Genomic DNA, 14,970 nt, shown 5'->3' on the forward strand with positions numbered 1-14,970 from the left:
AGTTTGGAAAATAAGTTAAATATTTGGATTAAGAAGTTGAGATTTAAATTTCAGTGAAGAATACTTATCAAAGGTATATAGTTTTATATCTTTAAAAAATCATTTGTACATGCAATCAAGTTATTTTTAAATTTAAATAATTATAGATAAACTTTGACAAGTATTTAAATGGGGATAGAAAGAGTAACTTTTTCCAAATGTCTTCCACAATTATTTTCTAAATTGGGTTTTGAAATATAGTATCGTGCACACAACATGACAATAGAGCATTTGTTTGTGCAATTGGTTTATGATAAACGTGATTTTTTTTTCGTATCAAAAATGACAATTCTTTTTTCTTTCACTAAAGGAATTTTTTTTTAGAGATTTTAACTGTAATGAATTTCAATGTAATTTTACAAGTGAGCAAAATCTAAAAAGATGTAGAATATATAAAGACTTTATCCCTATCTTTTAAATATAGAAAGACTATCTTTATAGAAAAATAAAAAGGGTATTAACGCGTTACTTAGACAAAGAGCTAAGTTTGAATGTGAAAATGTTATTGAGTATACTATTTGAATGTCAACTTGCTAATCCTTAAAAAAAAAAAAAAACTTGTGAGTTTCTTACATCAATTATTTCTTTAGAGACCTATAGGCTCTATATAGATGTATTTTTTTTCAACTCTCTCAACTGTATTTATGTTGGCAATGATATGTTACACTTATCATCTTATAAACTTATTTAAACAACATATATAGCTCACGTTAATTCTTATCCCAAAACAGCATATTCCTTCTGTAACCCAATTTGGTTGCAATATAGTATTATTATTATTTCTACATATGCTTGATTATCAAGTTTCTTCATCATACTTCTAGTTTTGCCTATTTTTAAAATTTATTTGTTTGGGGGATAGATGTTGGAACGTGCATTTATAATATTCAACTTCTAAGATTATTAACGAACTTTAAAATAATTTATAACTATAAGAGGTCGTGACAGAGTGGTAAGTATTCATTCATTTTTAATTAGAGGCTAGAGGTGTTGAATCGAGCCCTAGATATGAATCACTTTTGGTAGAGAACATTAATTTAGAGCCCGTTTGGATTGACTTAAAAAAAAGTAGCTTTTAAGTCAAAAATAAAATGTCAAACTGAAATGACTTTTTAAGTCTAAAAATAAAAAGTAGGGGGAGACCTATACTTTTGGTTTTTGACTTATTTTAAGTCATTTTAAACTTATTTTAAGTCACTTTTGACATTGCCAAACACTTCCTAACTAATTTGAAGTCATTTTTGACTTATTTTATTTTTTATATTTGTCAAACACTTTCAGAAGTTAAAAATTGACTTAAAAGTAGGTTTGACCAACTTTCAATGCAAATCACGATTAGTTGGGTCTCAAAACGAATACTAGACATTGAGTAGAAAACAAAAACGTACGACATAATTTAACGTTGAGGGCATTACATAAGATTTAATTCTTAATTTGGATAATCGTGATGTGTAAAAGACACATAATCCATGCTTGTTGCTTTATTGTCACTAAATAGATATTCAAATCATATAATGCAAGTCAATAAGCAATCCTACAAGGTCCTATTAATTGGTCTCCATATTCTTTGCAACTATTTATGTCTACGTTTGTATGTTTGTTATATTATTTAAATTTATATATAAAACTACCAATATAAATGTTGGGTTATAAAAAATAGTGGTAGATTATCTCTTCAAAAAACTACTACATTATTTTTGGACAAACAAGATTGTAACGTCAAAACCTCTTTCCAAAGCAATCAAGTTCCAACTTTTTATACAACATGCCTAGTGACTAGTGTCTAGTGTAATTCCACACATGAGTTTGGAGATGGTAAAGCTATGTAGACCTTATCCTTAACTCATGGAGGTAGAGATACTGTTTCTAAAAGATCCTTAGCTCGCTCGAGTGCAACAAATCAAATTAGTTATGAAAAACAATACTCTATTAACTCTTGAAAAAAATGTAGTGTTTATCCTATTTACATAGTACTATTTTCTGACAAAGAGAATGCAATTGAAGCAAGTTTGAACCATGCAATTCCACCACCACAAGGTGAGACAAATTCAAATCACAACTCAACAACTGAAAGATAAGACATCAAAATTCAAAAATATTTCAAAGAAAAATTTCTGATATGTCTTGCATGGGAAACAAAATCCAACCTTTCAATAGCATAAACACAGTTTAGCAGCTTCAACTAGGCTGATTGTTTCTCATACATAATGCGCGCTTGCCAATGCCATAGAGGAAGAACAAATCCTTCAACAAAAGAACTCAAACAAGAAACAAAAAGTGATGAGAATGCTACAGATATGGAACTTTCATACTTAACGGTGCAACTTCACAAAGTACATGAACAGTTCTGATAGTCATGGAGAACAGACGATATATCTTGATGTATGTTCTTGCTTGTTCGCTCAGGGGAGCATCAGGAATTTTTGTTCCGGAGTAATGAATGTGAAAGAGCTACGTGCTCTAGTCTCCGAATTCTAATGCTTTGTGATTTTCAAGAACTAGTCGTCGTCATCAATCAAAGGGAAGACTTCGAAGAAATAAAACTAATATAGTGCTACTTAAACATGCAAAACAGGTTCTTCAGCAAGAGGCCTATGCTATTGTGCAGCCATGGTGCATATTTAAACTTCTTTCTTTCAAATAAAAACAGATTCTACCAGAACAACAAAGTTGAAGTTGAAGAAATTATGTTGGATGCTCCACTTCAAGTTGATCAACTGTTGGAACTATTCTCATCACCTGGCTTGATTCCACTGCAGCAAAAGAAATGTGGTAATTTGACTCGACTGCAGACCCTGCAAGTTTATTTGCAAGCAGAAGGATGTTAAGAGAATTAACATGGAAAAGTGTAGACCTTAGATGGAAGACCAACAAAGAAAAATGGGACTGGGAGCACAACAAAAATCTTTGCATTAGACAAGAAAATGAAACATGACATTAAGCAATTGTCTTCCTTACGGAGGACCAAGATAAACATCATCAGTTAAATTTTTTTAATGTCCTACTGAATCTTTCTTGTGTCAACAATCATAATCTTATTGTTTAACAATCATTCAAGCAAGATGTTACCTTGGAACAAATCATACTTGAAACCCATCAATTTGGGAGAACAATTTTAGAAGCACACAGTTAGTCTGACTCCTGAGCTAAGATCAGACAGCCGAATAAAATCTCAAAGACTCACTCCATTGGATAGCCAATGCAAGCTCAAAAATGGGATATTTGACGAAAGAAAAACACTGTTACCTTTTTGTCGATCTTTTTTCAATTTATGGGTAGCCCAAGTACACTTACTCTTTCATTGCCTTTTTTCCAAGGAGTTCTCCCCCTATCAAAACTTCCCTTGAGACAGAGACACGTAGTCCGACTTTCATGCTAGTTTTTGTTCCAACATGAAAGTTCCATTACAGGGAAAGACAATATACTATAGTACTTTTTTTGTGTTGAGCCTTGCTTTGGTCTCTGGTTTTGAAAGTGGGAGACATAATAATATTTCAGAAGCACCAAGAAAGACATGCATATGTCGATATATCCAATCTTCTGTTGTTTACAAGCTAAATAGAAAATTCAGGGTTTTCTCTTACTAGCTAAACATTTCATTCTTCAATATGTTTCAATTGAGATTAATTTATGGGAAGAAGCAAAAGATTTATCTAGTCCTTTTTGATGGCATAAAGCTCTTACTTGCACCGCGTAATAACTGGTACTGGTTTTAGAGCCTTTGGTCCATTTCTTATGCCTCTCTTATGAGGGGAAACCTGCATGATCAAGCATATCCTATCAGCATAACAAAATGTGAACTATATGTAACATGTACACACATACGCACTCTCTCGGTGTCACACAAGTGCGGGAACAAATGCAACCTCACAGCATAAGCATTACATCCATCTACACATGTGGAAATTTAAACAAGTTCCCCAAGCTGGCATGCACTATGCAAAAAAACACAAAGAAAGGGTCAATGAGGTAGTCTAATTGACAAGGCTCCAACTTGTTAGATAAAGATTCAGAATTTCAACATTCCTTTTTGTGTAGGTAGTTGGATCAATTCTTCAGGAAACTTAATGTTACACACTGTAAATTTTTGCAGACATTTCATGTGGAATAGGCACAAGCAAGCAGAAAACCCCTCTTCATGAATAACCTATTAAAGTGTGAAAGGTTATCAATCTTGCTGCCAATTATTAACAAAAATTCGGGAGACATATATATGTGGAGGCCTCCTCAAAGCCATGAGTTTACCAGAATTCAGTTTACAGTCAAAGGGTAGCTAAGATCAGAGTAGGCACTTAGCTAAATTGTTATTAATTGTGAATAAATAGCCAAAATGTAAAGCTATTATACAGGAAACTCTTATTTCTGGGTTCTTAATTTAAGTCTCAACTCCATATTCTTGTATTTACTGAAATCCGATTAGCCCCCAAAACCCCATTCTGACTGTTGCTAGCTTCCACAATATCCAGAAAAATAAATAATAGTAGGAGGTGTGCCTTGCCCCAAGCAACTCCATTTTATGCTTTTAAGCTTAGTTTTACTACCTACTTTCATATCTGGAACTGTCTGGAAATTTCCTGGTCAGATCCAAACTTCGAAAATTGCAGGGGAACAAAGGCCAAAAGAAAACAAAGAGTAACTACACTTTATCTTAATCTCGTGTATTTTGCAAGGGGAATAGAGAAACTTAAGCCACCTCCCAAATTTCGCCACCCACATAGTAAAGGCCCCAAATGCATTTACAGGACTTTGATATTCTTAGTGCTTCAATTAGGATGGATTTTTTCCCAGCCGTACTTATGTTCTCTGATTTTATTTCCCCAATAAAGATCATGATGGTAAGTGATCTCCCTAAAGACGTCTTTCTAAACATCCTGAATCTATCATCTACCGAGTCTATAACCTCATATTCAAAAATAGAAAAACACAAAAGTTCGGCATACATATAAGGTCCTGCTTCACATATTAGCACGAGAGACTTTGCAACGTTACTGATATCAACTCACAACCTAATCAGAACTGAAGACAATAAGATCACAGGAACAAATACATAAAGAGTATAATGTAAAACTCAATACAACAATTAGTCGTGCTGCAACATTGTTCTATATAATCTGTCAAAGCCAAAATACATGGCAATGACAAGCAAAACTCAAGATTCAACAGACAGATGTAACATATTAATCATTAACAACAACTACATCTCTATTTCAATTAAGTTAGGATTGGCTATATGAATTGTCATTGACCACCTTACTCCATTTAAACTCATCATGTATAATTTCTGAACATTGAAATATGGCCAAACGCCCACACTATTGTTTCCAGATCAATATTCTGAAACTCTATAACCACAAAAGAGAGCATGCCCCAAAGGAACACTAAGCAATATGGTATCCCAAAATCCTGGCCCTCAAAATGAACATCAGCCCACAGAAATTAAACTCAAAACTAAATTTATAACCTTAATTATCACTTTAAACAATAGTAATAAGAAAAAAAAAACAATTTAGGAAATACAAGAAAAAGGCTCTCATTTGAGCTTAATTACAAAGTGAAAAAGGAATGATCTTGTTACCTTTTTCTTAGGAACAGCCATTAGCTCCATAGACCCTCCAAGAAAAGGTGAATTTGGGACCATAAATCCTATGTTGTTGTTGTTGTCATGTTCAGGTAAAACCAACGATGGTGATGAAGCTGTCTGGAGATAAATGGTGCTATCAAGTGGTGGTGGTGGTATGGATATTGCGTGAGAAAATCTTCGAAGGCCGTTGATGAAATTGGGGCTGCTTCTAAGCTTGGCTACTGTAGACGCCATTTTTGACAGGATGAAGTGACTGAGGTAGGCCCATATGGGCAATGAATAGTGGGCTTGAACTATTTAAAAGTTGGGCTTGTGTTGTTGCTGCTAAGCCTGACTTGACACCCAAAACTATTTGCAATAATCTTAGTATCTAGTGCTATTTAGTGGCACCTGAGAATGATTAAATACACCAGAATGAATTTATAGAGATGGAAATAGGAGAACATTTTTTCAAGAAAAAGACAGTGGGAAAGGATAATTGAGGCGCAAAATGAAAGGCCATAAGGAGGAAAAGCCAAACTCAAAATAATCCTTTTGATTTGATTTGCAGTATAAAATCCCTTAGCTGTATGTAAATCTGTATCCATGGCTATTCAAACTCCATTACTCATAGTAGGCCCTTTCTCTTGCCAAGAAATCACCAAAAAAAATTCAAGAAAAGACACATTTACACCAATTGACCCTCTTGCTCTTGTACCCAAATGCAAATCTTTAAGAGACCTCAAGCAAATTCAAGCCTTTTCTATAAAAACCCAAATGCAAAATGATATATTTTTTGTGAGTAAGCTCATAAATTTTTGCACAAAAAATCCAACACCTGCATTTATGTACCATGCTCACCTCCTATTTGATAAAATTCCACAATCAGATATAGTCCTTTTTAACTTCTTGGCCCGTGGTTATGCTCGTAGTGACACCCCATTAAATGCTTTTGTTCTGTTCTTGAAAATTTTAACATTGGATGTTGTCCCTGATTTTTATACATTTCCTTCTTTGTTGAAGGCTTGTGCAGGTGCTGAAGCTCTGGAAGAAGGTAAGCAGTTGCATTGTCTTTTGATTAAATATGGCCTTAACAGTGATATGTATGTTTTTCCTGCACTTATGAATATGTACATTGAGTGTAAGGACAATGGTTCAGCTCGTCGTGTGTTTGATAGGATAGCTGACCCTTGTGTGGTAACGTATAATGCGATCATAATGGGTTACGTGAGAAGTAGCGAGCCAAATGAGGCTCTTTTGTTGTTTCGTGAATTGCAAGTGAAAAAAATTAAGCCTTCTGATGTTACAATTCTAGGTGTTGTTTCATCATGTGCTTTGTTGGGATCGTTGGGATTTGGAAAATGGGTGCATGAATATGTTAAGAAGAATGGTTTTGATCAATATGTTAAGGTGAACACAGCACTAATTGATATGTATGCAAAGTGTGGGAGCTTGGCTGATGCGATTTCTGTTTTTGAGAGCATGCCTTATAGGGACACTCAAGCATGGTCAGCAATGATCATGGCTTATGCTATTCATGGGCGTGCTCGTTGTGCAATAACTTTGTTTCAAGAGATGCAGAACACTCAAGTTAATCCTGATGGAATTACATTTTTGGGCCTACTCTATGCCTGCAACCACAGTGGATTGATTGAAGAGGGTTTTAGATTTTTCAATAGCATGAAAGAAAATTACAGGATTGTACCAGGGGTGAAACACTATGGATGCATGTTGGATTTGTTAGCTCGGGCTGGCCGCCTTACTGATGCTTTTAAGTTCTTAACAGAATTGCCAATTCCGCCTACACTTTTACTTTGGCGGACATTGTTAGCTGCTTGCAGCATCCATGGAAATGTGGATTTGGGGAAGCTGGTACTTGAGAGAATCTTTGAACTGGACAAATCACATAGTGGCGATTATGTGATCTTTTCAAACATGTGTGCACGAGCTGGGAAGTGGGAAGAAGTGAATTACATCTGGAAATTGATGAAAGAAAGAGGGATTAAAAAAATTCCTGGATGTAGTTCGGTGGAGGTTAACAATGTACTACATGAATTCTTCTCTGGGGAGGTTACACGTATTGAGCACAGGGAACTGCACCAGGAAGTTGACAAGTTAATCGAGAAATTGAAATTGGTTGGTTATGTTCCTGATACATCTATAGCTTTTCGTCCCGGCCTAAAAGATGAAGATAAAGAAGCTACTTTGAGGTACCACAGTGAAAAATTGGCAATTACTTTTGGTCTTCTTAATAGTCCACCCGGAAAAACAATCCGTGTTGTTAAGAACCTTAGAATCTGTGGGGATTGCCATTCAGCTGCAAAATTCATATCACTTATCTTTAAACGAAATATTATTATTAGAGATTTGCATAGATTTCATCATTTTGAAGGTGGAAACTGTTCTTGTGGGGATTTTTGGTGACAAATGATCGATATGCACTCTTGCGAGAGGAAACCTCTACCACCTTCACATGAATGAGTTTCATCAATTTTGAAGGTGGAAAAAGTTATATTGGGTAGTTTTGGTTACATGATTGATGGAATGCGCACTAGTGAGACCAAGCCTATACCATCTTAACACCAACTGGAGACAATGCATATTTTTCTTGTGATAATCGGGTATTCTCATCAGTCATCATAATAGTTTATCATTCAGATTTGTTTTGCTAGTGAATGCTGGTGAAAAGCAAATCCGAGGTTAGAAAATAAGCAGGTTTCTTATCCTTCTTTACCATATTACATTCAGTTCAGTTTCTTTAATTTTTGTAACACATAAATTAAAGATGAAACTACAACTTTCTTAAATCAACTGTAGTACTAAACAGCACTAATTCAAGAAGACAACCTAAAATTTGATACATTATCCCTGTTTTTGAGTAAAATGAAATTTGTCTTGAAATATTTTTTTTTCATTTTGTTATAGTTATGTAGTTTCCATAATTTTCCAATTGATGGCCTAATTGAGTTCCCCAGATGGGATCATTATATTTCATGGACCACAGAGTTTTTCTTTTAACTAATAATGCTTAATGAAAAGAGAGGACAACAAAACTTGTAGTACATTAATCTGCTTGGTGAAATTCTGACCACTAGCCATCAGTTAGACTTTATGAACTATTACGCAGTTTCCTAATACATGTGGTATCGCTCATAGGATATTCATAACTCTTCTTAGCATGCTTCCCACACTTCTCTGTGATTGAGAGTCAAATCAAGAATGGCTTCATTTGGCACATGCTCACTGTCCATATAAACCTGTTAGAGGGACGTAGCCGTGTGTTTTCCACATGACTTTACTCTTTTGGCATGACGAGAACTTAAGCCAAGTTTGGTGATTCTTTCCATCCGCACACTGGTAGTCCTGATGATTTGTGTTGTACATACATACATATGTGTATAAAGCTCTAGACGGCAAACACCATCTTCAACTCCAATAGCAACCATATATGCACACAAGGATAGGATACTACCGCCCTATGCTGATCAAGATTATTGTAGTAAAATGTTTGTTTGTTCTCTGTGTCACACAGAATTTTTGATTTTTTTTACTTAGTTCGGCAGGCAAGTCCTCCTTTTATCGCTAGTTCCTCATAGAATATGATATTATTACTCCTGGAATGTTTTTAGGTAAAAATTATTGGAATTTCCCTAGATTTGAACTTTCTAACTTTAAGGTTATGTTTGTTCTCAGTGGCCACCAGCACTATGTGATCAAAAGCGAAGTTGTTGTTATCCAACTACTGGAATGCCAACACTTGACTTTGGCCAAATTACGACAATGGCTCCTATCCATCAAGTTGTGATAACACAAACCTCTATGATGAAACAGAGGTAAGCTCAATGAATTGCGATTTTACATATTATATTACGATGCTCTTTTGTACCTCTGTCACACTGGCATTTTCTCGTGAACATAGTTAATTTTGTCGAAATAGTTTCTCAAGCAAGTTTTCTCCCAAGTTTCTACCAGTGAAGTTCCTTTTTATGATTCTTATGACAATGCATTAGTGTGTTTGAAGGGAGGGCCTCTACATTAATGTATCCTGCACAGATGAAAACCAATTATATATAGGTCGGAAGACTGGTCATTTGGAGATCTGGATACTAACTCTGCACATGAAAATTTATGTTGGTGCAGATCAAAGACCTGATAAGTAGCATGCAAGAGAACTGGCCAACGCTAGCCTGTCCAAGAAATAAGGGAACAAAATTCTGGTCACACGAATGGGACAAACGTGGTACCTGTTCCCTTTTTACTCTAGATGAGCATTCTTACTTCAAAGCAGCTCTGACCATTAAGGAGAAGGTGAATCTTCTTTCTGTTCTTAAGGATGCAAGTACTTATAGTTATCGTCCAGTCCAGCATCAAATTATTCTATTAAGTCTCAAAACAAACACGTTGCAGGAACTGAGCCAGGAGGCTTTTACAGCTTGGAAGTGATCAAGGAAGCTGTAAAGAATGGAACTGGACATGAAGCAGCAATAGAATGCAATAAGGATGCACTTGGTAACAACTAACAACCAACTGTAGGTTTTTCTTTGTGTTGATAAGTATGGTACAGACCTCATCAATTGTCCAATACTCCCCCAAAGGAAATGCAATGAAACTATTGACTTCGCAACCTTTGGTCCAGAAGCCTTCATCGAGGAGGGATCTTTCTTCACTCTTTCTCTAGGGAGTGATCAATCTTCAACCTACTAGGCCTTCTCTTTCCCATGTTGCATTGGGCCTTCTTATGAAATAATTTTTCGTACTCAGAGAATTTCCATGCATTTCCATTGAAGTTAATTGAGATTTAGCAGAAGCAACTTTGTGCAACTTATTTTGCTATACTTCTATTGGCTTCTTGTAATTGAACTCCCAGTTATTCACTCCAATTATCAAGCAAAATTGGGTTGGCTCTCTTTCTTATCTTGTTTAAAAGTCCATATTTTAGTGTTTAATTTGTCCATCAATCCAATATTCTTTGGATCAGCAGATTTCTTTTAGACAATCATTGTCAAACTAACCACATTGACTATGAAAAAAGAGCGAAGCTTCTTTTGAGGTTCTTACCAATTCATACGCCTATTCAACTTTTGATGATAACACGAAGTGGATGTGACATTTTACCGTCACAAATAGCCACTTTTCAGTTCCTATAAATGAAAAGTAGCCACTGTCATGGAGTTTCAAATACCAGAGATGAAACTCCAGGACATTATCATGAAGTCTTTCCTGTAGGATCTGGCATCTAAGGTGTCCAGAATTTCTCTCAAAAGTAAGTAGGAGTGCTCTTCCTTTTAAGCCCTTTTCCTTACGGTTCTATAGACCTTACCTCACCAATCTTTTATTTTCTCTCGGGATTTAATTCGAGTTGTTGTCTCAGTAGTTGCATTCTTTCTAGTCCTCTTGAAAGAGGAAAGGGGCCTAAGTCTGTTTCATTCCATCTCCTCGAGTTTCAATTGGAATGCTAGTGGTCAGAGTCCCAAGGTAATTTGAAACTCCACGACAATAGTTATTTTTCAATTACATTACCGAGAGTGGCCTACCTTGCAGTTTTTCATGTTTACTTGTTTTAACGATGACGTGGTTTGGCGGATTATAAATTTTTGCCCCCTAGCCCCAACAACCATAAACTCCCTACTGGATTGGAGTCATGAACATAAAACAAGATTGAAACTCATGGCTGGCTGACATATTATGAGTACTATAAACACTTTGTATGTACCTCTTTGTTAGAAAGCCTACTATTTGATCTGCATTTTGAAATAGTCGCAGAGTGTCAAATGCCATCTTAAATAATTGGTTATCTATAAGGAGCACAAAGTTCTGGTTTTATTTACTAACTTACTAAAACAAACATTGGATATAAGAGTTTAATTTGTTCCTAAGTTTAGCATCGTTAAGACCTAGGTTGCTGCTGGACATTGCTAGCTAAAGTAGCCAGAAAAAACAGATCTAGGATTTGAAGTTTATGGGTTCCTACGGCGACCTCAAGTTAGTATAGTATAATAACTGGGTTCACATTCAAATATTTCTTGATATTTTACAAAGTAGGCCGGGTGGAGTTACAATATTAGGTACGGGTTGAGACAAACCCAATAGTTTTTGCTTAGATCATGTATTTATGTTAGAACTTCATTAAATATGTATTATGTATTTAATTGTGAATCTAGTAACTAAAACGAGCTACAGATACATATGTCCTATCTCAAAGAACCAGTCATATATCATGTGTAACTTGCTCTCCTCTTGCAAATTGCAATATCACATCACATCTTTCCTGTTTTTGGAATGGTGGTCCTGTGAATAAAGGTAAAGGAATACAAAAAGGAATAAAATGTACAAGTAGACACTTAAAGCTAAACTAATAAACACATGTGTCCTATGTGGCATAATACACGTAGGACACGTGTGTGTACTTGTTCAACTGACGCAAAAAAAAGTGCCAAAAACTAAAAGTAATAAAAATAAGGCTAGCTCATGAATTTCATGTGTTATACCCAACACATTGATGGTATGTTGGGTATGAAGAAAAATATTCTAAATGACATATTTAAGATTTCATGTTTCAAAAGTATACTCCGTGTCTAATCAAACTAAGACAAACAAATTGAAATGATTCAAGATTCAAGAACAGGGTATTTTCCTTCAACAAATAAAGAGCATGAATAAGCTAATTCAACATTGAAATAAAAAGATTGAAATTCAAGTCACCAATCTGATTCAAAGTTTGTAATGAAATTGAAATTTGAACTACCTACTGATTGCCTCATTTGGCTTGTACTTGTAGATACATTAATTGTACAAATATTTGTTTGCACAATTTAATGTACTAGAGTGATTTTTGTAGGTGTTGTACATTTTTCAGTATGAAGCATCAACGTGAGACTTGAGCGGGAAAATCATCAATCTCATCTGTCCACGCGTTCTTTTCTTTGGCTGGATTGACTGTCCTGAGGGCGCGCCAAACAGCACTATTACATTTGAATCCTGATCCAAATCCTATTTGCCACGCTCTATCCCCCTTCTTAATCCTCCCTTTAGCCTCTGAATAGGCCAAATTGTACCACACTGAGCTACTTGAAGTGTTCCCAAACCTGTAGAGAGTCATTCTAGAAGGTTCCATAAGTGCTTCTGAGAGATCAAGATTCTTCTGAAGCTCATCCAACACAGCTCTCCCCCCTGCATGAATGCAGAAATGCTCGAATGCCATCTTGAAATCTGGAATGTACGGTTTGATTTTCCGTTTAAACACGTTCCTAGCAATTAACGAGATGAAAAAGAGGAGCTGCTCGGACATTGGCAAGACTAGTGGGCCTAAAGTTGTGATGTTGGTCTTTAAGGCCTCACCAGCTACTGCCATTAGGTCCTTTGACAATGACATGCCTTTTTTCCCATCCTCTTCCTCATCTTGAAACACGCAACTGAATGCTCTGTCGTCCGCGCCTTTATGGGTTCGAACGACATGCATCAGTTGATATTTCGACCGCCTTCGATCGGAGAAACGGTTCGATAGGAGAACAGCGGATGCACCCATCCGGAAAATCATGTTTGGTATTAGCTTTGATTTATCATTCCCAGTATAGAAGGCTGATGAGACTATTTCTGTGCTTACTATAAGTGCATAGCTGTTGGCTTGCCCCTGTTCAATCATTTCAAAACTCAATGATTTTGACCAACATGATATACATTTTCTGCATATTATATGATGATGTTTGATCGAACAATAGAAATTTTTTAACATGTATGTTTGTTTGGTACGACTAAAGTTATCTTTCAGAAAATGACTTACTTTCTAAAAATTGATTTGAGAGTGGAATCTATTTATTATTAAAAGTTGATGATGATATTAATGAATCAAATAGTATTTTGATGGATTTTTAAAGTATTAAAGATTTGATAATAATGTCAAGTGTTATTGTGATATGATGTAATGAGATGAAATAATTATGGAGGAGAATGACTTCCATCCAAAAGCGAGAGATGTCATGTTATATCTAATAGCAATCAAACATCAGAAAATGACTAAGAAAAACATTTTAAAGAAAATATTCTTCTTCATATCGAACACACCCCAAATATAAAAATATAAAAAAAATTAAGATATTGAGCTTTTTGCAAAATGGACTAAAAAAGGAGGGACATACCTTCATAAAAAGTGTCTCTATGAAGTAATTAAAGTTTCCATGAGAATTTACAAGAAAAATTACATAATCAGTTCAATTTAACTACCTATATTTAGAGGTTATTTCTAAATATTTTTTAATATATTTTTTTTCTAATCTTTTTGAAACGTACTAAAAAAATATATCGAGAAAGATGATACACCAACCTGTAAAAGTCTGTTGGCCAAATCCACAGAAATAAGCCCAGCACTGCAGCCCATGCCTCCAAGATTGTAAGTGATCACATTGACACCAAGCTTATAATGGTTCACAACCATGGCAGAAAGAGAAGGTGTTGGATTAAACATACTAGAATTCACAATAATAAATCCAATATCTCGAATTTTTACTCCGGTTTTCGCCAATAAACCATCGATGGCACCAATAATAACCAATTTCGCTTGATGTTGGTTACTACTAAGGGAAAAATTTGAAGGGATCCACTTATCGACTGGAATATATGTCTTGTCACTTAAACCTGAGTTGTACAAGATTTTCTTTTGAAAGTTCAAACTACTTTCATCAAAAATATCTGTCAGTTTCTCTACTAAACGTTCCTTCGATATCATGTAACGTTCGTGTGGCTTGTAACACGAGAAATTGACTAAGTAAACGTTTCTCGGACGACTCATGAAGTATACCGTGCCCAAAAATACAACAAGAGTTGAATAAGATTTCAACATGGCAAGATTTGTCATGAGGTCTTCAAGTGTAAGAGTTGAAAGATGAAGTCCCACAGCAACAAGAATTGGAACAATTACGAGATAAATTGCATTTGAGATTAAGTAATGGTAACCAAGTTTAACATATTTGAGTCTAACAGAGAGAAGAAAATTTGGTAAATTTGATGATTGAATTTCTCCATTAGGAGAATTTTGTGCCATTTTGCTACAAGAAAATTATGAGTAGAACAAGAAAGATTGGAGTATATGATATGATTGTTGAATTTCCAAAATACATCAACATTGGCCAATTTAAAGAGTGTGAAAAAAAAAAGAAAAAAAAAAGACCACCTCCCATTACATTAATTAATGTGTCATAAATTGATAATGTAAAGTCAATTTTGTTCATTTAAATTTATCATCTTTCTATTGCCGTAATATTAAATGCAATTAAACACCCAGCACATTTTGTATACCCCTACCTATATGGGTCGGAAGAAATTTTCCAACTCGTGATAAGAAGATAAGCCAATAAATTATTTTTCTTCCGTTTTAT

General features: G+C 35.1%; 4 protein-coding genes across 8 annotated transcripts; 2 read left to right on the forward strand and 2 right to left on the reverse strand.

Moving 5' to 3' along the window:
• Positions 1 to 2,157: 2,157 nt before the first annotated feature.
• Positions 2,158 to 5,985, reverse strand: LOC125867407 (uncharacterized). The gene is made up of 3 exons (XM_049547901.1): positions 5,615 to 5,985; positions 3,724 to 3,797; positions 2,158 to 2,834 (listed from the first exon to the last, which is right to left on the reverse strand). The coding sequence occupies exons 1-3, from the start codon at positions 5,852 to 5,854 to the stop codon at positions 2,753 to 2,755; spliced, it is 396 nt and encodes a 131-aa protein (XP_049403858.1). The 5' UTR covers positions 5,855 to 5,985; the 3' UTR covers positions 2,158 to 2,752.
• Positions 5,986 to 6,051: 66 nt separating this feature from the next.
• LOC125867395 (pentatricopeptide repeat-containing protein At2g02980, chloroplastic) lies at positions 6,052 to 9,907 on the forward strand. Of its 5 annotated transcripts, XM_049547885.1 has the most exons (4): positions 6,052 to 6,653; positions 6,915 to 8,298; positions 9,293 to 9,432; positions 9,621 to 9,875. In XM_049547885.1, exons 1-2 carry the CDS (start codon positions 6,206 to 6,208, stop codon positions 8,021 to 8,023), a joined length of 1,557 nt encoding a protein of 518 aa, XP_049403842.1. In that variant the 5' UTR covers positions 6,052 to 6,205; the 3' UTR covers positions 8,024 to 8,298; positions 9,293 to 9,432; positions 9,621 to 9,875. The 5 variants fall into 5 exon arrangements, with proteins under 5 accessions (XP_049403842.1, XP_049403839.1, XP_049403840.1 ...); XM_049547882.1 differs by having other exon boundaries at positions 6,053 to 8,298; positions 9,740 to 9,907; XM_049547883.1 differs by having other exon boundaries at positions 6,053 to 8,314.
• LOC125868936 (ribonuclease 1-like) lies at positions 9,380 to 10,119 on the forward strand. The gene is made up of 4 exons (XM_049549498.1): positions 9,380 to 9,432; positions 9,621 to 9,639; positions 9,740 to 9,938; positions 10,007 to 10,119. The coding sequence occupies exons 1-4, from the start codon at positions 9,380 to 9,382 to the stop codon at positions 10,117 to 10,119; spliced, it is 384 nt and encodes a 127-aa protein (XP_049405455.1).
• A 2,094-nt stretch (positions 10,120 to 12,213) lies between these two features.
• Positions 12,214 to 14,697, reverse strand: LOC125867400 (3-ketoacyl-CoA synthase 20-like). The gene is made up of 2 exons (XM_049547891.1): positions 13,920 to 14,697; positions 12,214 to 13,229 (listed from the first exon to the last, which is right to left on the reverse strand). The coding sequence occupies exons 1-2, from the start codon at positions 14,634 to 14,636 to the stop codon at positions 12,465 to 12,467; spliced, it is 1,482 nt and encodes a 493-aa protein (XP_049403848.1). The 5' UTR covers positions 14,637 to 14,697; the 3' UTR covers positions 12,214 to 12,464.
• Positions 14,698 to 14,970: the final 273 nt, after the last annotated feature.

The sequence above is a fragment of the Solanum stenotomum genome, chromosome 6 (assembly GCF_019186545.1).
Source record: "Solanum stenotomum isolate F172 chromosome 6, ASM1918654v1, whole genome shotgun sequence".
NCBI lineage: Eukaryota > Viridiplantae > Streptophyta > Magnoliopsida > Solanales > Solanaceae > Solanum > Solanum stenotomum.